This window comes from Dunckerocampus dactyliophorus, chromosome 19 (genome assembly GCF_027744805.1).
Source record: "Dunckerocampus dactyliophorus isolate RoL2022-P2 chromosome 19, RoL_Ddac_1.1, whole genome shotgun sequence".
Classification (NCBI taxonomy): domain Eukaryota; kingdom Metazoa; phylum Chordata; class Actinopteri; order Syngnathiformes; family Syngnathidae; genus Dunckerocampus; species Dunckerocampus dactyliophorus.
The window spans coordinates 20,502,904-20,520,580 of record NC_072837.1 but is presented as its reverse complement, the minus strand read 5'-3'; the positions used below and the strand labels follow the sequence as shown (position 1 = coordinate 20,520,580).

The window sequence follows — 17,677 nt, the reverse complement described above, 5'->3', positions numbered from 1 at the left end:
TGACAATAAAGTCATAATATTATGAGAAGAACATTTACAAAGAAACAAAGAAAGACAAGAAAGTTGAAATATTTTGAAAATTTAAAAAACAACAGCAAAAATGGAAAAAAAAAAGAGTGACGTTGATATGAATCATCTGCTTTTTCCCCTGAGAAAGCAGAGATGCACTTTTGTCTTGAAATAAATATAACTAACCTAACCTAACTTAACCTAACCTAAACCCAACACAACCCTAACCTAACCTAACCTAACCTAACCCAACCGTAACCCAACCCTAAACTAACCCAACCCAACCCTAACCTAACCCAACCCTAACCTAACTTAACCTAACCTAAACCCAACCCTAACCTAACCTAATCTAACCTAACCCAACCCAACCCTAACCTAATCCACCCTAACCTAACCTAATCTAACCCAACCCAACCCTAACCTAATCTAACCCAACCTAATTTAACGCTATCAAATCTAAAAAACATCAAATCTTTCATTTTCTTGATGCGTCCGTCGCTGGAAAGACTGGATTTACAAATTTCACAATGGAAGAGAATACATCAGGTTTCACACCTTTGTTCTTGTTGTTTTGTCGGACCTTTTGGAACAAATTCCTAACAAAACATGGAAAGTCTATTTGAAGGTTATTAAAAGCCTAAAGTTTGACTTGCCATACATCAAACTGGCTTGAAATTTCTCACACGGCTGAATGTCCTCCACAAAACAGCTGCTGTAACTTCACATGCCTTTATGCAACTGAGCAGCACGTGTGTGTATGATTGGTGGACAAACACGTGTTTGGCTCAGCAGCTAACGTCAATCCAACCTGACTTGTACGCGGGCAGGAAGGAGCGAAACCAAAGTGCGGGAAAAGCAAGACAAACAAGAAGAATAGCACAAAAGAAGAAATGAAAAGAAATCGGCTACAGACAAGGTCCCCCCCACTGATTGTAATTGGATCGAGGGCCCTCGAGCGGCGACCGGTCGATGGAAGCGTACATAAATAATGAGAGCCCCCATAAATACAGTAAGACCAGCGCGTGTCTACCGCATGTTTGCATTTTGCATTTAGGGGGCGCCACGACACAAGTGTAGCTTGTACTCACGGTGATGAGGGTCTGGTAGAGGCAGTAGAATCCCAGGTACCACACGAACCTCCCGCTGGCGAAGGGAGGGACATACCAGAGGTAGAAGTAGGAGACCACCAGGAAGGGCGTGCAGCCCAGCATCCTGCAGAGCGACATCATCGTCAGGACGTCTGATGACCGCCAATCCATGTGGTGATGATGGCGGCCTTCAAATAAACCAGCTCATGCCGCTTCAACATCAGCATTTCGTAGATAAGCATATTCTACAGTGATTGTGTACCTGAAGAATTGCTACAGAAACAAGTGGTGTCCCTGCAGCTCGCCACCAAACCATCTCCTTGACTTCGGAGAGAAGAGGCACCGAAACGCTTACTTTTCAAGTTGCAACTTTTAGCAGCAAAAAGACCTCCTTCCCCAGGCTTCGCTACACATTTTAAAATGACTCTGCCACTTATTTACTGGATGTGGGATGTTTAAGTTGGATGGAATATAGACTAACCTACTGTAGCAAGATGCTGCTCTCAAGTGTAATGTTAGCACTTTAGCTATCGCGCTTCAATGGCTCAAGACCCGACCGTGATAAGCAAATGACTTATTTATGACAATAGAATATTTTCATAGGTAGAGCATAGAAAACCTGATTATGAAACATGATTAGAGCCCTCCGGACATGAAATAACACCCGTAGAGTCACCTTCACACTCCTATTAGCCAATATAGGAGACATAATAGGAGAAAATAAAGAGATAAATAATATAGACTCAAACATGTTAGCATTGGGAGAGTTCCTTGTTGATGTTGGTTTTTACTTCCTGTTTCCATTCAGTACTTCCTGTGGTGGCTATTGTCTCATCAATGCAACATTACTGACACCTGGTGACCAGTGTGGAATACTACATACAGCATCATCACAACCCCTTCTCAATGCATTATATTCCTATTTTACTTCATGTACACATTTTTATGCATGAAAATGCTTCATTTAGGCAAAAGTATGTGCAATTTTGCTTAAATATGCAGATTTGTGGCCTCATGACAGGCGGTATTCAACAGCGATGATTTATTCTTTCATATAGTTCAGAAAAAATGTTTATTGAGTGTTTCTGTTCAAAGTACACAAAAGTGTCAAATGTACACAAATGTGTAAAAATACACCAACGTGTTTCCTGGAGACAAACACATGTCATTAGCATTAAAGCTACACGCAAAAAAATCTTTTTCTGTCGTTTTTTTTATGTCGCAAATGAGATTTTAGATGGGGGAGGGGTCACAGCAGGACCCTGCTGCTTGTTAAGAAGAGCGATACTCCAAAAGCGTCCAATAAGACTGGTGCTGTTTGAAAAAGACTATGATTACTTGCGAAAAGAGTACTGCAGGTTACCTAGCATGCCTTGCTTGCGGTGTGTAGATAAGGGGGTGCTTATACTGAAAGCACTAAATTCCACAAGCTTTCACGTCAATGACTTGTATGATGCAGGTTTGCAGCTTTAGTGATGGAATTTAGGTGACGGTGCTAAAATGAGGCAGGGGCCGCAACCTTTGACCCACACCACAACCACAACAGGAACACTAAAAAAAAAAAAAAGCAACAGAGCGAACGAGTGATTTGTGGCACGGTGCGGCCAGGTCACTGTGCTCTCCTCTGGATTGTTAGCTAACAAAAGCTGGCCCACAACGCTGGTGCTGCAACATTGCTGCTTGTCAATGGCAGCATTCGAATGTTCCTGCAAGATGGGACGTGTGTGTGTGTGTGTGTGTGTGTGTGTGTGTGTGTGTGTGTGGTGGGGGGGGGGGGGGGGGGGGGGGGGAGGGGCTACAAAAACACAAAAACAATGCTGATAACTTCTGCTCTCCATCAAGCTGCAGCAATTACACTTTGTAGGTCATCTACAGCCGCACGTGATGAGATGAAGCTGCATTAAATGTGCCAACACCCATTCCATGTGGGTCGATATATGCTGAACGGGGGTGTCCTAGGTGCCCATGGCTGTTTTTTTATTGGCCTGTGGCACGTTCCAAAAATATCAGCTAGCAAAAAAATGAAAAAAAACAACAGCAAAAATGGAAAAATGAGCAGTAATTTTACAAGAACAAAGTCAAAATATTGAGAAAAATAAGTTAGAAGCCGAAAAAAAGTTGTAATTTCATGAGAATATTATCAAGAAAAGTAATAATGTTGAAATATTCAAGAAAAAATACTTTTTAAAAGTGGCCATATTATAAAAAACAAAGTAAAGTAAAGGACATATAACGGACACATAAAGAACATTTACAAGAAGAATGTTGAAATCATTTTTAAATAAAAGCAACAGCAGAAAAAAATGTTAAGAGAAAAAAGTTACCATTTTCAAGAATAAATGCACAATATTATGAGGAAAAATAATAACCTTAGTACCATAAAGTTGAAATATTAAAGAAAAAATGTTTTTAAAAAATGATGTAATATTATGAGGAACAAACAAAACAATGAATAAAGTTGTAATCCTTGGAAAATTTGATTGGGGAAAAGTTCTAATAGTCTGACAATAATGTGAAAATATTATAGTAATAAAGTCATAAAATTACCAGAAGAAAATTTACAAGAAGAAAGTTCAAAAATTTTGAAAATATAAAAAAATAAAATAAAAAAACAGCAGAAAAAACAGCTGTCATTTGATGAGAATAAAATCAAAATATGAAGAGAAAAAAGTAATAATCAAATGAGAAAAAAGTTGGAATTTCAATAACAATAATGTGTAATTAGTAATATTATGCCAGAAGTAGCTAGTATATTTCTACATGTGTTGCTTTACAAAATAGAAAAGTTGCATCCCTTTCATGTTTCTCTTTGCGGCCCCCGCTGGGAAACGTTGGGCCACCCATGTGTTAAACTACCAAAACAAAACATCCACGTCTTAGAAAATTAAAGTTGAAGTATGATCATGAAAAAAAAACAAGTTCGATTGACAAGAAAATGTCCCAAAGTGTCAAAGAGTAGTGAAGCATTCCTTCATCCACATCCTTACAATCCCAGATCTGACCAAATGGTGTTAAAAATGGGGCCTTGTGTGTTTCCTGGGTGATTTAGAGAAAATGTGGCTTCAGTTAAGATACTGTACGCCTCTAAAGTTTATGATCATGAAACAAATCAATGCTTTGTTCTGTCAGTTGGAGTCACGACTAGGGCTGTCAAAGAGAAAGCGCTAACGGCGGTAACTCATTTATTTCACCAATTAGCTTCCATTTTTCTGTGTAATTAAGAGCAAGCACGCCTCTCTGTAAAGCACAGCGGAGCGTCCCCACACCGTCACTGATCTCTTTCTAACTTGGTGGTGAGGTGAACGCATCCACAGCAGTAGAGTTCCAGCAGCACATCCTGGATGCACCGTGGACCTCTAGTCCCTTCATCCGAGGAAGCACACCTCCTCTTTCTCTTTGCAAGAACAAGGGATGCATTCAGGGACACTCCCAACATCACCAAAACAGCTGGACAACGCGTGCGTGCGCGTGTGTGTGTGTCTGTGTACATAAACAAGAAGATAAAGAACAACATGACGTGGATATTCTATCACTCACTTCCTAACTCTTAACTGGGAAGTACAATCTGCTGCATGTAAGTATGCTGGAAAATACACTGAAAACGTTCACCTTCAGTCCAGTGTTTGACAAATTGATTTTTGGATCGGTTAATGCATACAAATATGAAGTCTGCATATATAAAGGACATACATAAAGTCAAAAGTTGAAGCGCTATCATGAAACAGATGATTTCTTTGTCAGCTTGATTCAAAAAATGAAAGAAAATGCCTAAAACAGCCTATCATGCACTGTCAATGGAAGTGACACAAAATATGGATTCCAGGTTCCATGAAAATGTTGCAAACAGTATTTTGTGTACTCCTGCTAAATCCCTGGTGGAGGTAATAAAGGGTGCGTACCAAGGCATGAGTCTGCCGATCTTGGTCCACTTGGTCTTGGTAATGAAGAAGCCCACCACGGGGTCAGTCACGGCACCCCAGGCCCTCCCGATGAACAGCACCATGGACGCTTGGAAGGCATTGATCTGTAGCATATTCCTTGTTTTTTAAATTCCTCTTTGGTCACGTGACTACATGGCCCGGCTCAGATACGTTACCTGGGCCACGTCCAGCAGGTAGATCTGCAGGAAGAAGGCTGTGGCGCTGGCGGCCACCTCTTTGGGCACGCCCCCGATGGCGAAACACAACTTACTGCACACTGACAACTTGGGACTGAGGTCTGTCTGCGAGAAAGAACGGGGGGGGGGGGGGGGGGGGACATCAGAAAGTTGGAATATGTTTGACAGGAATTTCATGCAAAACAAACATATTTGCACAGAACTTTCCTTTTCCCGATTAAGGAACTATTCCAACAACAGGAAATGTAACACAAGCATAAAAGTGGCTAAACAATGTCAAATCCTAACATAAGAAAGCTAACACGTGTATGTCTATATTATCTTTGATTATGTCCACCATGGGGCCGCACGGTGGTCTAGTGGTTAGCATGTTGGCCAACACAGTCACAGTCTGGAGATGGGAAGACCTGGGTTGGATTCTCCCTTGAGCATTTCTGTGTGGAGTTTGCATGTTCTCCCCGTGTGTGTGGGGGGTTTTCTCCGGCTTCATTGCAGACTCTAAATTGTCCATAGGTATGAATGTGAGTGTTTGTCTATATGTGCCCTGCCATTGGCTGGACACCAGTCCAGGGTGTACCCCGCCTGTCGCCCGAAGTCAGCTGGGATAGGCTCCAGCATACCCCTGTGACCCTAATGAGGGGAAGCGGTACAGAAAATGGATGGATGGATGTCTACTATATTGGCTAATAGGAGTGTAAAGGTGACTATAGGGGTGTTATTCCACATCTGGAGGGCTCTAATCATGTTAAAAAGCATATTTAGAAGATGCTAAACTGGTTTTCTATGTTCTAACTACCAAAATATTCCATTTATAAAGAACAAAGGATGACTGTGTTGCCTGATGGGCTGCCCATGGACAGCTTCTGGATTTTTTAGTCACGCGTTCCAATAAGCAGAGTGTTGTTGCTCTACCTAGTAGCCAAGTTATCTCGTACCTTGGAGCAAATAAAAGTGTCATCAATTTGTCCACATTTTTGAGATTGCATCTTCAGCCATTGTCTTTGAATACATTGTCTTTGAAATGATGGGAAAATCTAGCGCATTTGGAACAAAAAGCACAAAGTGGGTCTCGCAATGAACTTTTATGAAGGATATCCTGAGAATTCTCCAGCAATTGAGCTTTCTTTCCTCCGTAATTCTGAGCTGAGCTGCAAACCGTTGATGATCTAACCTCTAATTGCTCCTCTTGCCATACGAGGAGGTGTTTTTTTGCGTTCATTACTCATGGTGTCATCACACGCCTCCAACGGGGAATTAAGAGGCCAGAAATAAAAAAAGAAACGTGTTATCATCCATTATTCAACGTCGGTGAAAATAGAAACCCCCGCAGATTGCTCACACGCACCGGCTAACAAGCAAAGATGGTGTGTCCATCTTAAAGAGATGACGTGAAGATGCTGACTTATTAACAAAAAGGGCAAAAGTGGTGCTACTCAAAGAATGCAGTGAAACAGGAAATAGTATGATGCATGCTGGTATGTGCATTTTTTAGTATTTTCTATTAGAAACGCTGCAAAGGAGGCGCTATAAATAGAGCATATGAATATAACACACCAAAATGATAGTCTAGTAAGCATGCAGAGTGTTTACTCTTCTCAAATAGAAATAAAGAGAAATAAAGCAAAAATCAACAGACACTCTCGGAACAAGCATCCTGTTGACACCGCATCGTCATCATCAGCATCATTTTCACCAGCTCAGCCAACGGCGTGCACTGCCGTTCAGAAGCAGCCCGACCCGCCAGAAAAACCTCCCAAAAACACAACCGCCGGCATGCTCGCCACCAAACATCTACTCAGCACTTTATTCCTGGCAAATAGGATATGCCAATTCTCCGGTCGGAATGACAGACTGGATTTGCACGTGTTTCTAAACACAGGATGTCGCTCAGCTGCAGCGCAGACGTACGCCTGCCTGATAAGCCTAAAAGGCTTGGGTGCCGTTCCGAGACTGTGATGCAAACGGCTTTTGGTGGAAGTAAATAGAACAATCTTAAAGCCTTCCATCTCAAAAGTAACACTACAACACCTTATAGTTATTACTGTCACTTTTATAGGAGCAGATCCATTCCAAGTACAGCAACATGTTTGTGCTTATCTACCACAGAGACGTAACACACACACACAAGTCCTTTCACTTGGAACAAATGCAGCCTGTTGTTTTGACGTGTGCACACACACACACACACACACACACACACACACAGAGTCTCTACATATGCCGTCTTTTGCGTTTAGCTGTACAACGCTAGACTGGCTGGGGCCTAAAAAAAATCAAGTTTACACCCATTGCATCACCTCTCTGACAAAAGCCATTAAGAAAAGAGGACGGAGACCAGTTACCTTTGTTGGCAGCTGATCGCTCTCTCCAGTGCTGCCATTACAACTGTTGGTATCTACTCCAGTTGGAAAGCAATTGTAAACTGTCCTTGAAACGCCTAGACGAATTTCGGACACGGCACTGCCTGAGCTGTACAAAAACACCTGAGACTGTGTTTTAACAGATGCATGCACATTTCATCTACTGTACAAGCCACTTATGGAGCTCTGATGTTTACCCCATGGCACTGCTGAGCCTCACCAGCCACCCGATTTAAAACGGAAGTTTTGTTCTGACTTTCAGAGGTGAAATATAGTAGAAAATACAGGATTCAAAGGTAGATTTTCTATGTATTTCTATGCTTCTTTCTTAGGACCTGACCCACAGACGTTTGTTGCTCATGTTGCGTCATAAAAAGTGAGTTCATGAATAGTTTGCTGACATCATTTGAATGCTTTGAAGAGTTACTTTCACAAGCATATTCCATTCCACAAATTCATGTTTGGAACAAAAGCCTATTACTAAAAAAAAAAAAGGATGGGCACAGGACGGGATTGGCCAAACGAGAAAAAAAATGGTCTCATCTCTGAAGCCAAAAAGTCTGGATGGAGACATCCCTATCTTCAATGATTTGCTGTTTTATGTTCCCACATGTGAATAAGGGAGGAGCCAAAGCGTGCGTGTGAAAGACAAATAAACACCAAAGTGACCGCATCTCGGAGTGAAACGCTATCATTACCCGGCCCCGTCACGGCATCAAGGGCCCGGGAGAGCGACAATTACCAGGGGGGCTGCCGTGTAATTATTCAATCTGGAGACAAGCGGCCAAGAGGTTAGACGTGAAGGCTGCAACTTCTAAAGTCTTGCAGCAGTTAGGGCTAATTGGAGAGGAAATCAAAGTCTTTGGTGTCTGGAGATTGCTGTCCCGCCGCACTGACGATGTGCAAATGTCTGCCCTGTGTGCTTGTCTTGCAGTCTTCTTTTAGCCCCCAAACTCTCCCGCTATGGACTTGTGACCATCAAAGGATGCAGATGTGTTTATTATTGTGGTTGTAGAAGTGGAGTGCATCACACTGGGGGCTGCTGGTGAAGCTATCCTCATCATTTCTTTTCAAATGATATTGGACCTCAGCGGGACACGACAGTATAGTCAGTTTCTTGGAATAAAATACAACGTCAAAAAATGTTTAGTCCAATGAGAGCATTTAAGGCGTGGCAGATGAGTCTAATCTGCAAGAATAATTGGACTCCTCAGATTTGAGGATAAAAAGTGCTTAGCAAAGCCAAACGACTTGCATCAGTGCTAAAAGTGCAGCCATTAGCTAAGCCGCTACCTCCCCCACCCCCACCAACCCCATCACACTGGCGGATTTGCACTTTCTGGGCACATCATCATCAGCTTTTACCCACAGGCCATCAGGCTTCTCAATGAAGCACTCAGACACGCCACACGCAACACACACTCATAGCACTTTATTTATTTATTTATTTATTTGTATTATTTACTTGCATTAATGTCTCTTCTGTTGTTGTTGCTTAATTTCTTGGTATTTATGTATATGTGTTTATGTTTCTTATGTTCTTATTCTTTCTTGTGTTTTTCTTTCTTTTCCTTGGGAGAATGAACAGAATAAGATTTTCATTGCATGGTATAACTGCTGTTTTACCATGCACATGACAATAAAACTCTCTTGAATCTTGAATCTTGAATCTTGAATGGTTAAAACTCTTGTCACTCCAGATTATGGATTATGTGCGGAGGTTGCCAAACGCTGTAATGTGTAAGGATGTATGGATTAGCTGATGTTCACAATATTCCTTTTGCATCATCATTTCTCCAGTTACTCACACGTTCCAGGAAAGCAGCAAGCAGACGCTCTTTCATGTAACATGTTTCATTCCTGCACGTGCATGGAAGATGTTTCATTCCTGCATGCTATGGACGCATGTAAGAGCATGCTGTGCATCATATACAGCAAGAAAGGGTCCAGTGGGTCAGACGTGACTGGCAGGAAGCCAGGCACAATTAATCATGAAATGAGAAGAGAAGAGAAAAGGGCTGCAATGCTTCTTCTAAAACAGAATGTCTAAAGTGGGGTCGTACAGTGCTTTTCCAAATTTTCCAATTTTTTTCTACATTTTTCAGGAAAAATATGCCTCTGAAGTTGCCAAACGTCACAGTTGGAGTCCCCGTCACGTGTGACATCACACCAGCATCTAAAACCCTGTGTCTATTTCCTCTCCTCTCACGGAGAACTGAAAGCCAAAGCTCTGAGTGAGTCATGTGATGGTGTCACTTTAGGAGGGAAGTCAAGCTGCCTCTGGTATCGACGGCGTACGCAAGTCGCACATGTGACAGGCAGTGAGAAGGTCGGACATTGTGTTGTTGTGTGTGTCCTTCAGTGCGTCTGTGAGATCAGAGCTCATTGATGTCTGACTTGTTCTTCCACACCAAACTCCTCCAAGCCTCATGCCAAAGGATTTCATTAAAGACGAGTTCTGAGAGCATCGTTCTTTTTGTGTGTGTGCCTTAAAACAGGTTGAGTGACAATGTTTGACGTTAATAACATGACAACACACGTCTGAAGCACGCCAACACAAAGTTACACAAGCAGCAAGCTGGTTCCTGTTGTTTCCATGCATGTACTCTCCACATCACTATTTTTATGTTACATCCCATTCAAATTCAATTCTTCTCAAAGACCTCACTTTTGTTCATTTTTTAAATATTACTTCATACGTTTAAAATATGTATTTTTACTGCTTTTTACTCTTGCTCTCAATAACGTATGTGTCATCTTCCAGTGGCGACTTTGAATTAGGGGCAGTGCCCCACCACATTCAGCAGATGACACAGTTTTCTCTTTTTATTCCATATTGAATTAAAATCCCTATAGTTATGTTTTTGGAGGTTTTTAGAATGTGGCCGACTGAGCAACAAAGGTTTCACGCAAGTTTCTAACGCATCCCAGGAGCAGGAATTTCAGCTTTTCTGACGTGTCTGCGTCGACCACCCTGCTGAAAATGTCAAATGTCGCATTTTCATAATAAATTATGCACTTAGGCTTCACCTTGTTCTTTATCATTCGTTCTCATTTCTATTGTTACTTCCATTAAATGACTTCCATAGTTACATTACTTCCGTAGTTACAGTACTTCTATAGTTACATTACAAATATAATTCAGTAGGTCCCCTGTGCGCAAATGCAATCCAAGTGCAAAGCTAACCAGCAGATGCAGCAACGTGAAACAACACAATTGCTTAGGTTCCTTTTCCTTGTTGCTAGGCAGACTTCACTGGGCTCAGGTAGAACTGCCCCATCAGCTCAGGAACAGCAGAATTTTAAGGATGGTGTGACATTCACTGCTCTGCATGTCATATCAAATCACAGCAATTCTTTTTTCATAGCAAAGACTTTCACTTTGCGAGGTCGAGGCGGTCCTACCTGAGGGGCTTTGGTGCCGGTGAACAGCGGGTCCACGGGCTTGATGAGCTTCCCCCCGGCACCCCCTTGGACCCCACTCTCCCCCTGGGCCATGGTTGAGAGGCTGTGTGTGAGGCGGCAGGTGTACTTCAGCGAGTGCGTGTTGAAGTGTGTGTGACTGCGACTCCGGGTGTGCGCCAGCAGACGAGGAGCTTGCCGCTGTCCGCCACCTCCTCCTTCTCTGCCCCCACTGGTGCGCATTGGGGGCGGGAACCGGACGTGGCTCTGACTGCGGGCGTGCGCCGAAGCACGGGCAGGTAGACCTTCCTCCTCCTCCTCCTCCTCCTCCTCCTCCTCTCTGGCAACTTTTCTCTTTTCTGCCGCCATTCACATGCTGCTCTGCTCTGGAATACAGGAGGCCAGCAAAAGGATGGACATAGTCGCGCACGCGCACGCGCACGCACAAAATAGACATAGACTCAATAGCAAGTATGCACAACATGCCGGCTCGGGAATGCTGACACATGTATGTCACACACGCACACACACACAGCTTCTCCACTCACTGGATGCTTCATTAGGTACACTATGCAGTGCTATCCAATACAAGAGGTGTAAAAATAAAGAAAAACTACACATATTCGTAAATTGATCAGGTGATACAAAATATTGATATCGCAATGTATCATATCGCTACCTCTGTCCTTGCAAAAATATCGATACTGGAAGCATCTTTCACTACTTCCCTCTTTTCAGGCATCGCCATTGCGTGCGATACTATATTACATATACATGATATCATGCATTAGAATAGAAAACAAAAATACATTAGAATCGAGCCATTATTTGTATTATTTTATTACATTTTTTAAATGCAACTTTATTTTGAACAAACAAGTTTGCCCTTCTCCAGTTACGCCGATATCGTAATGTATCGCAGGTGATTTTTTATCCAATATAGCGATCATCACACAATGGCCGTATCGCCATACTCTCGTTATTGTGCCGCTCTCAACATACGCACTACATACAACTTGGCCACATCATTAGGTACACTGGCTGAGGAGGTCTAAATAGGGATCGGCCCACCGATATTGGCGTAAAAATGTAATATCGTCTATGATGAAAGCCGATACACGGTGCCACAGGTAAGCCTATTTTTAATGAATTATTTTTTGCGATTTGGGTTATGGTTTGTATACAAGATTACTGATATCGTCATATCGTGATACATCCCCAAAATATCCTCATACATGCTAAGGTCCACATGGCCCAACCCTAATTCATATGTCGATGGGGCGGCGGGAATGTAAAAAATGCAAAATAGCGGCAGGCAGTTGCGATAGTTTGCTTACGCGAGATGTTGCCTACAGCCACGTGGAGAAGCTGATTGATGATACTGTATCCATTAGTTTCACAGCCGATATGTGTTCATTCCACCACAGGAGACATGTCATGTTACACATATCGGTATCGCTTGATATCGGAATCGGAAATTGAGAGTTGGAAAATATCGGCATATCGGATATCGACAGCGAAGCCAATATCGGACATCCCGAGATCTAATCGAAAAAGGTCAGCCTTTTACCGATATCACAATGTATCATATTGCTACCTCTTATGATACAGTATCAATACATTTTCAAAAATATCGATACTGGAACCGTAAACACTACAAATAGCAGCATACCTCTACGTTTTCAATATCGCCACATTCTGCTTTAGATATCAGTATGTATCGTTCTTCTATTTGCACCCCATATATGAATTATGACACAAAGGCTGTATCGCCATACCATCGTGATCTGGAGCTATCCTGCGATTCCCAACAAAGGCACTGCAACTTGGCCACTTTATTAGGAACACTAGATCATGACATCTGCAAATTTAGCTCCTATTGATATCATGGTGTATCGCATTGCTACGTGATACGGTATAGATACAATACCGGAATAGTAGGCACGGCAAATATAAACACACTTTGTGCCCCCCCCCCCGCCCGTACGTATTTTCATCCCGTATGCGGTACGGTCATTATCATTGGCTAAATATCACCACAGATGATTTGACTGTGACTCCATTGCATCATTGGCTGTTCGGAGGGTCAAAGTATTAGGAACAGCTTTTAGTGTGCCACAAAGCACAACACAACAATCAATCATCAACATTATTGTTTATTAATCGCAAGCAATATCGTGTTTCCACAGCCGGGTGGTGTGTTTGTGATATTTCAACCCTTTCGAGTGGCTCAAAAACATTGGGAACAGACGTGAGCAGGTTTTAGTGTGTGTGCAAGTGTACCTAATGAAGTGACCGGTGGTGTGAGCATAATCCAAACGGGATGCAAAAGCCATCCCGTGTAGAAGGAGAGCGCTACTATTCCCAGGAGTACGTGCATTCATCAAACATCCACACACGTGCAGAAACAGCCAAAAGCCAATGTTAGAGGTAGAAGAAAGATGTGGTCTTACCCCGTGTTGGTGGTAGAAGAGGCCAGCTGGAGTAGGGATGACTTGGCTGGTCGGAGTCCGGGTAGCAGTCTGGCAGCAGCAGCAGCAACAGCCGGGCGGGATGAGGAGGAGACTGCGGAGACCAGGGGGCTCTTTTAACCTGCGTCCCCATGCGACCGTGACGCGTACTGCAGGCACCGTACACAAAGTGTGTGAAAAAAGAAATGTTGAGTTACTCATCCTGATATTATTCTGTGACGATGCAGGTTAAACATTGAAGCAAAAGTTCTGGTTCAGTTCTACTGGCTGACATGAAACCACAATATTTGCCACACGTTCAACGTTTGCGTGTAACGGTGTTCACTTGCCAACATGTACATTACTGTGATGAAAATGTTCAATGCACTACACGAGGAAAGTGCACAGCTTAGAGGCAGCTCTCAGTGTAGCACAAATGTATTTATTTGATGATATGCCATCTTTACTGTATATGCAGTCTAAATCAAGTAGTCATGGTATGCTCACGGCAGTCACATCATTAACATTTCTTCCTGGTGAGGCACTGACTCCATTTGATTATTATTTGATATTATACTATTGATCTCATTTCATTTCACTCTTCTAGCTGTCATTTGTGTTTTTTCCACTTGTATTTATTTTACTTTTCACTTCACTTTCACTTTCACTTTGGTCCTAGCTGTAGCTGTTTTCAGGTGCTTCGTGAAATAAAAAAAATAAAAAAACAATGTTACATGTATTTTAGAATTAGAAAAACAATAATAATAAAGCCTGTTTTTGTTTTAATATATCATATGTATTGACATATTCATTTAATATGGTAACTTTACATCAGCTAGTGGGACTGAAATGAGGTGAAAATGGCCTTTGCAAAGTGCAGCTTTCATATTGGATCATTTTTGGGTGGACCTAACCTTGTGGTTTGTGACCTTGCTCAATGATTAATGGTGAAGCATCATCCTGTTGCAAGCAGAACCTGTGTGAACCAGCAGCAGCAGTTCCATCACGCAGGCTGTGATGGCTCATGATGTGACAATCACTTCTCCCTTTGCTGCCCAAAAAAAGCAATTGCCATCAAGTTATTGTAAAAATGGCAGAGTGACGGCATGCTGGGCGTGCTTGGCATTCCAGCGTCGATGCTTCCCTTCCACAACACTCCCCTGCTGATGGTACCTGTAATTTAGCGGCAGGTGGAATGCTAAAAATGAAGTCGGGCATGTCACTCAAACTGTGGGCTTCCTCAGAAAGGCGTGTGCCTGTGAGAAAAAACATGACACATATTTCCCACAGAGCATCATCAGGTTCTTTCTAATCGTATCTTTACAGAATAAGAATAAGTTGAGTTAACTCAACATGTCATATAGCAACCAAAGGATGCTCTGACCTTGGTGAGCACCTGTTCTTCACGCTGACCTTGGGGACAGACCGTGGAAGGAGTGCAAGCGGAGGACGCTCTCATAAAGGAGCTCTTTTGCGCTCGCTTCTGCTCCCATTCGGTCTCCATCAAAGAGCACACGGTGTTGACACAGGAACTGACCGGAAGAAACAAAACATGACTTCCTTGTTGGAAGACGGTTGACTTAATTGAGTCATTCTGTAGTTACTACCTTAACGCTTTGGAAAGAAGTCAACGGATATTCAGTACAAAGTAGAGTGGGGTACAGGTTAAGGCAATAAATATTCCTTTCTGTTTCTGAGTTGTGTGTAAAAGGTGATCTTCTGTTAGGGCTCTGATGCTCCTTTTTCCTGGTCCCCCAGTGCCAATGATGGTCAAGAGTCACTTCTCTACCTGCACCACAAAGAGACACAACCACCACCTCTGCCTCACATACAAAGCTGTCCTTCCATCCCTTCCTAAAAGATTCCATCATTTAGCCTCTAACAAACACACAGCGCATCATTACATCTGAATGTAATGTTAGCTATTCCACTCAAACGACTGCTGTTGGCCGTCAGAGGCCCCACTATACTGTATCTTAACGACTGCCGTTTTGCATCACTCAAGATTGAAACCCTTGTTGTCTGCCTTTACAGGTTAAGTCACATCCATACGGGAACGGATCACTGGGTGAAAGCTATCGAAGAAGAAAGAACGCATGTGCATAAGGTCCATCGGATTCCCACTGGCCATTCCCATTGTCTGGACTTACGGCCAAGTGCATTTATTTCTCCAAGTCAAGACCACGCAAAATATCAGGAGAATGTCAACCGGGGTACGTCATGCCAGTCCAAATATTCACATACTGTAATATGTTGGCTCGTCGGCGATGCTCACATCTGGTCACATGATGGTGACAAGGTGGCAAAGGGGGGCACCCAGAACACTGTTTCCACGTAGATGAAAGGCTGAAACCATCTAATTCTTAGCCATTTAGACCAGTAAATGTTTGCGTGTGGACAGCCCTAAGACAACCTGTACAGTCCAGTTCTGGTGGATTCAATGCTGTGGGAGTACAATGACCTAGATGAATGACAACATTCACAGGCCTTGATGACTGTCGTTTTGCACCACTAAAGCGTGGAACTCTCTTGTCTGGGAATGACTCTACCTTTAGAACTGGTAAAGCCTCCTCAGGTCAGAGGTGAAATGCCATCTAAGACAACCTGAACAGTCCGGTTGCGATGGAGTCAATGTGAGAGTACAATGTCCTGGATGAATGTGAACATGTCTCTGTGAAAGGTGCTTTTGCCACATCTAAAAATGCCGACATAAAGCGCTGCCATTGTTGCACCAGGACATTTGCGCTATTTCTTCCCATTGTCCGCAGGAGCCGCTCCTCCAAGCGTGAGAGCCAACACGGCACGGGGACTTTGCCGCAAAATTCCGAGCACTTGTGCCAGCCAGGCAGTCAGCCCCTTCATCCAAAACCACACCAGTGAGTATGACAAAAGTGGGGATCGGGGATATGAAGTGCATTAGCATAGGTATGTTTCCCATAAAGCGTGCAGGGGAATGTGTAAAATGAAAAGGCGGCGTGAACGGGTCACTTTGAAAGGAAATGTGGGAGTAATTCCCCGCATGCTTAGCCTTATTAAATATGTAGCACAAAGGAAATGTGCTCGCTCTCCTCTTTAGCTAGACCCCCCCAACAGAACCCCGAATGATGCCCACAGCTTCAGGAATTCAGGTCAAAAAAATTGAGCAAGGTGAAGCATGAAAGACGGGGAATTAGGATGTTGACGATGCTGCTGCTGCCCTGACCTTGACCATCCCTGTCCGACACTCATCCTGTCTTCAGGCTGTCTTTTGGCTCTCTGGTCGCTTTAAATATTCAAGATGGATAATGGCGCTGGAAGTTTTCCCTGTGGCCAAGGAGAACGCCGGGAGAGAGGAGGAAATGTCCGTGAACAATCCTCTCACACGTGACAAGAGACACACAAGCAAGATGCGTCCTTCAAAGATAGGAACTAAAGCAGGGAATTTCCCTTAACCCCCCCACCCCATGTTCACACCGTCTTACCCACTTTCAGCCAAAACCCGATTACAGCAAATGTGTAACCCAACCACCGTGATAATCCACTTCCTCGTCTTTCAGCAGGCGTCTCATGACACCTGGGACGCATTCTGACAACTACTGAAGCTGGGTGTCTTCTCCGTTTAAGAGTTGGATCAAAAATGTCTGGAAAAATACGCCTCTTAACCGTCATCGTGCGTGATGTCCGCCAACAGTGTAAGACGTCAAAAAAGTCGGCATCTGAAGGAATAATTCTATGTATTTAGCTTTTTCTTTGGCTTTATCACCATCTGTTTGTGATTCAAATGGAAAGCATGATGATAATACGTAATCCGCCGAGTCCAGGCTCGCGCTTGCCATTGAGCTAAAATACGTACAAAAGGCCACTAGGTGACGGCCTCATCATCTGTTGCCCCTCTGAGCTTAGTTTTGATACATTACGGCCATCTTCTTTTTACACATACATGAGGGTCAAAACGTCAATCTAAAGGCAAATGCAATGGGAATGCAACTCAGGTGTGTCCATCTGTTCTCCTCGCAAGAGAAAAGACAATCTTGGCTGGGTTGAGTCTGTTTCTTTGAGTAGTTATACAGTCCAGTACTTGTCTTGGTTATCTGCAAGGATTTCCCTGACACCAGATCTGCTGAGCATGCTTTGTTATTGATGACGGAATGACCTTTAAAAACATGCTCTCGTGCATCAAATGTATTATATTTGAAATAAAGTGAGACCACATGACATGGCAGGACACTACTAGTTGGTTGGTCAAATGGCCGAACGACGCAAAAACTACTA

General features: G+C 43.1%; 1 protein-coding gene across 4 annotated transcripts in view; it reads right to left on the bottom strand.

The window, feature by feature from the left end:
- mfsd2b (MFSD2 lysolipid transporter B, sphingolipid) overlaps window positions 1-13,756 on the bottom strand; it is a 37,462-nt gene extending 23,706 nt beyond the window's left edge. Inside the window, exons 1-5 of one of the 4 annotated variants that reach the window (XM_054762050.1) lie at window positions 13,430-13,754; window positions 10,980-11,362; window positions 5,194-5,319; window positions 4,997-5,121; window positions 1,098-1,221 (exon numbers count right to left, since the gene is read on the bottom strand). In XM_054762050.1, coding sequence (XP_054618025.1) covers window positions 1,098-1,221; window positions 4,997-5,121; window positions 5,194-5,319; window positions 10,980-11,345 — 741 coding nt within the window. In that variant the 5' untranslated portion in view covers window positions 11,346-11,362; window positions 13,430-13,754. Of the gene's footprint in view, window positions 1-1,097; window positions 1,222-4,996; window positions 5,122-5,193; window positions 5,320-10,979; window positions 11,363-13,429 lie in introns of all 4 variants that reach the window. The other 3 variants (XM_054762048.1, XM_054762049.1, XM_054762051.1) reach the window with 3 other exon arrangements.
- Window positions 13,757-17,677: the final 3,921 nt, after the last annotated feature.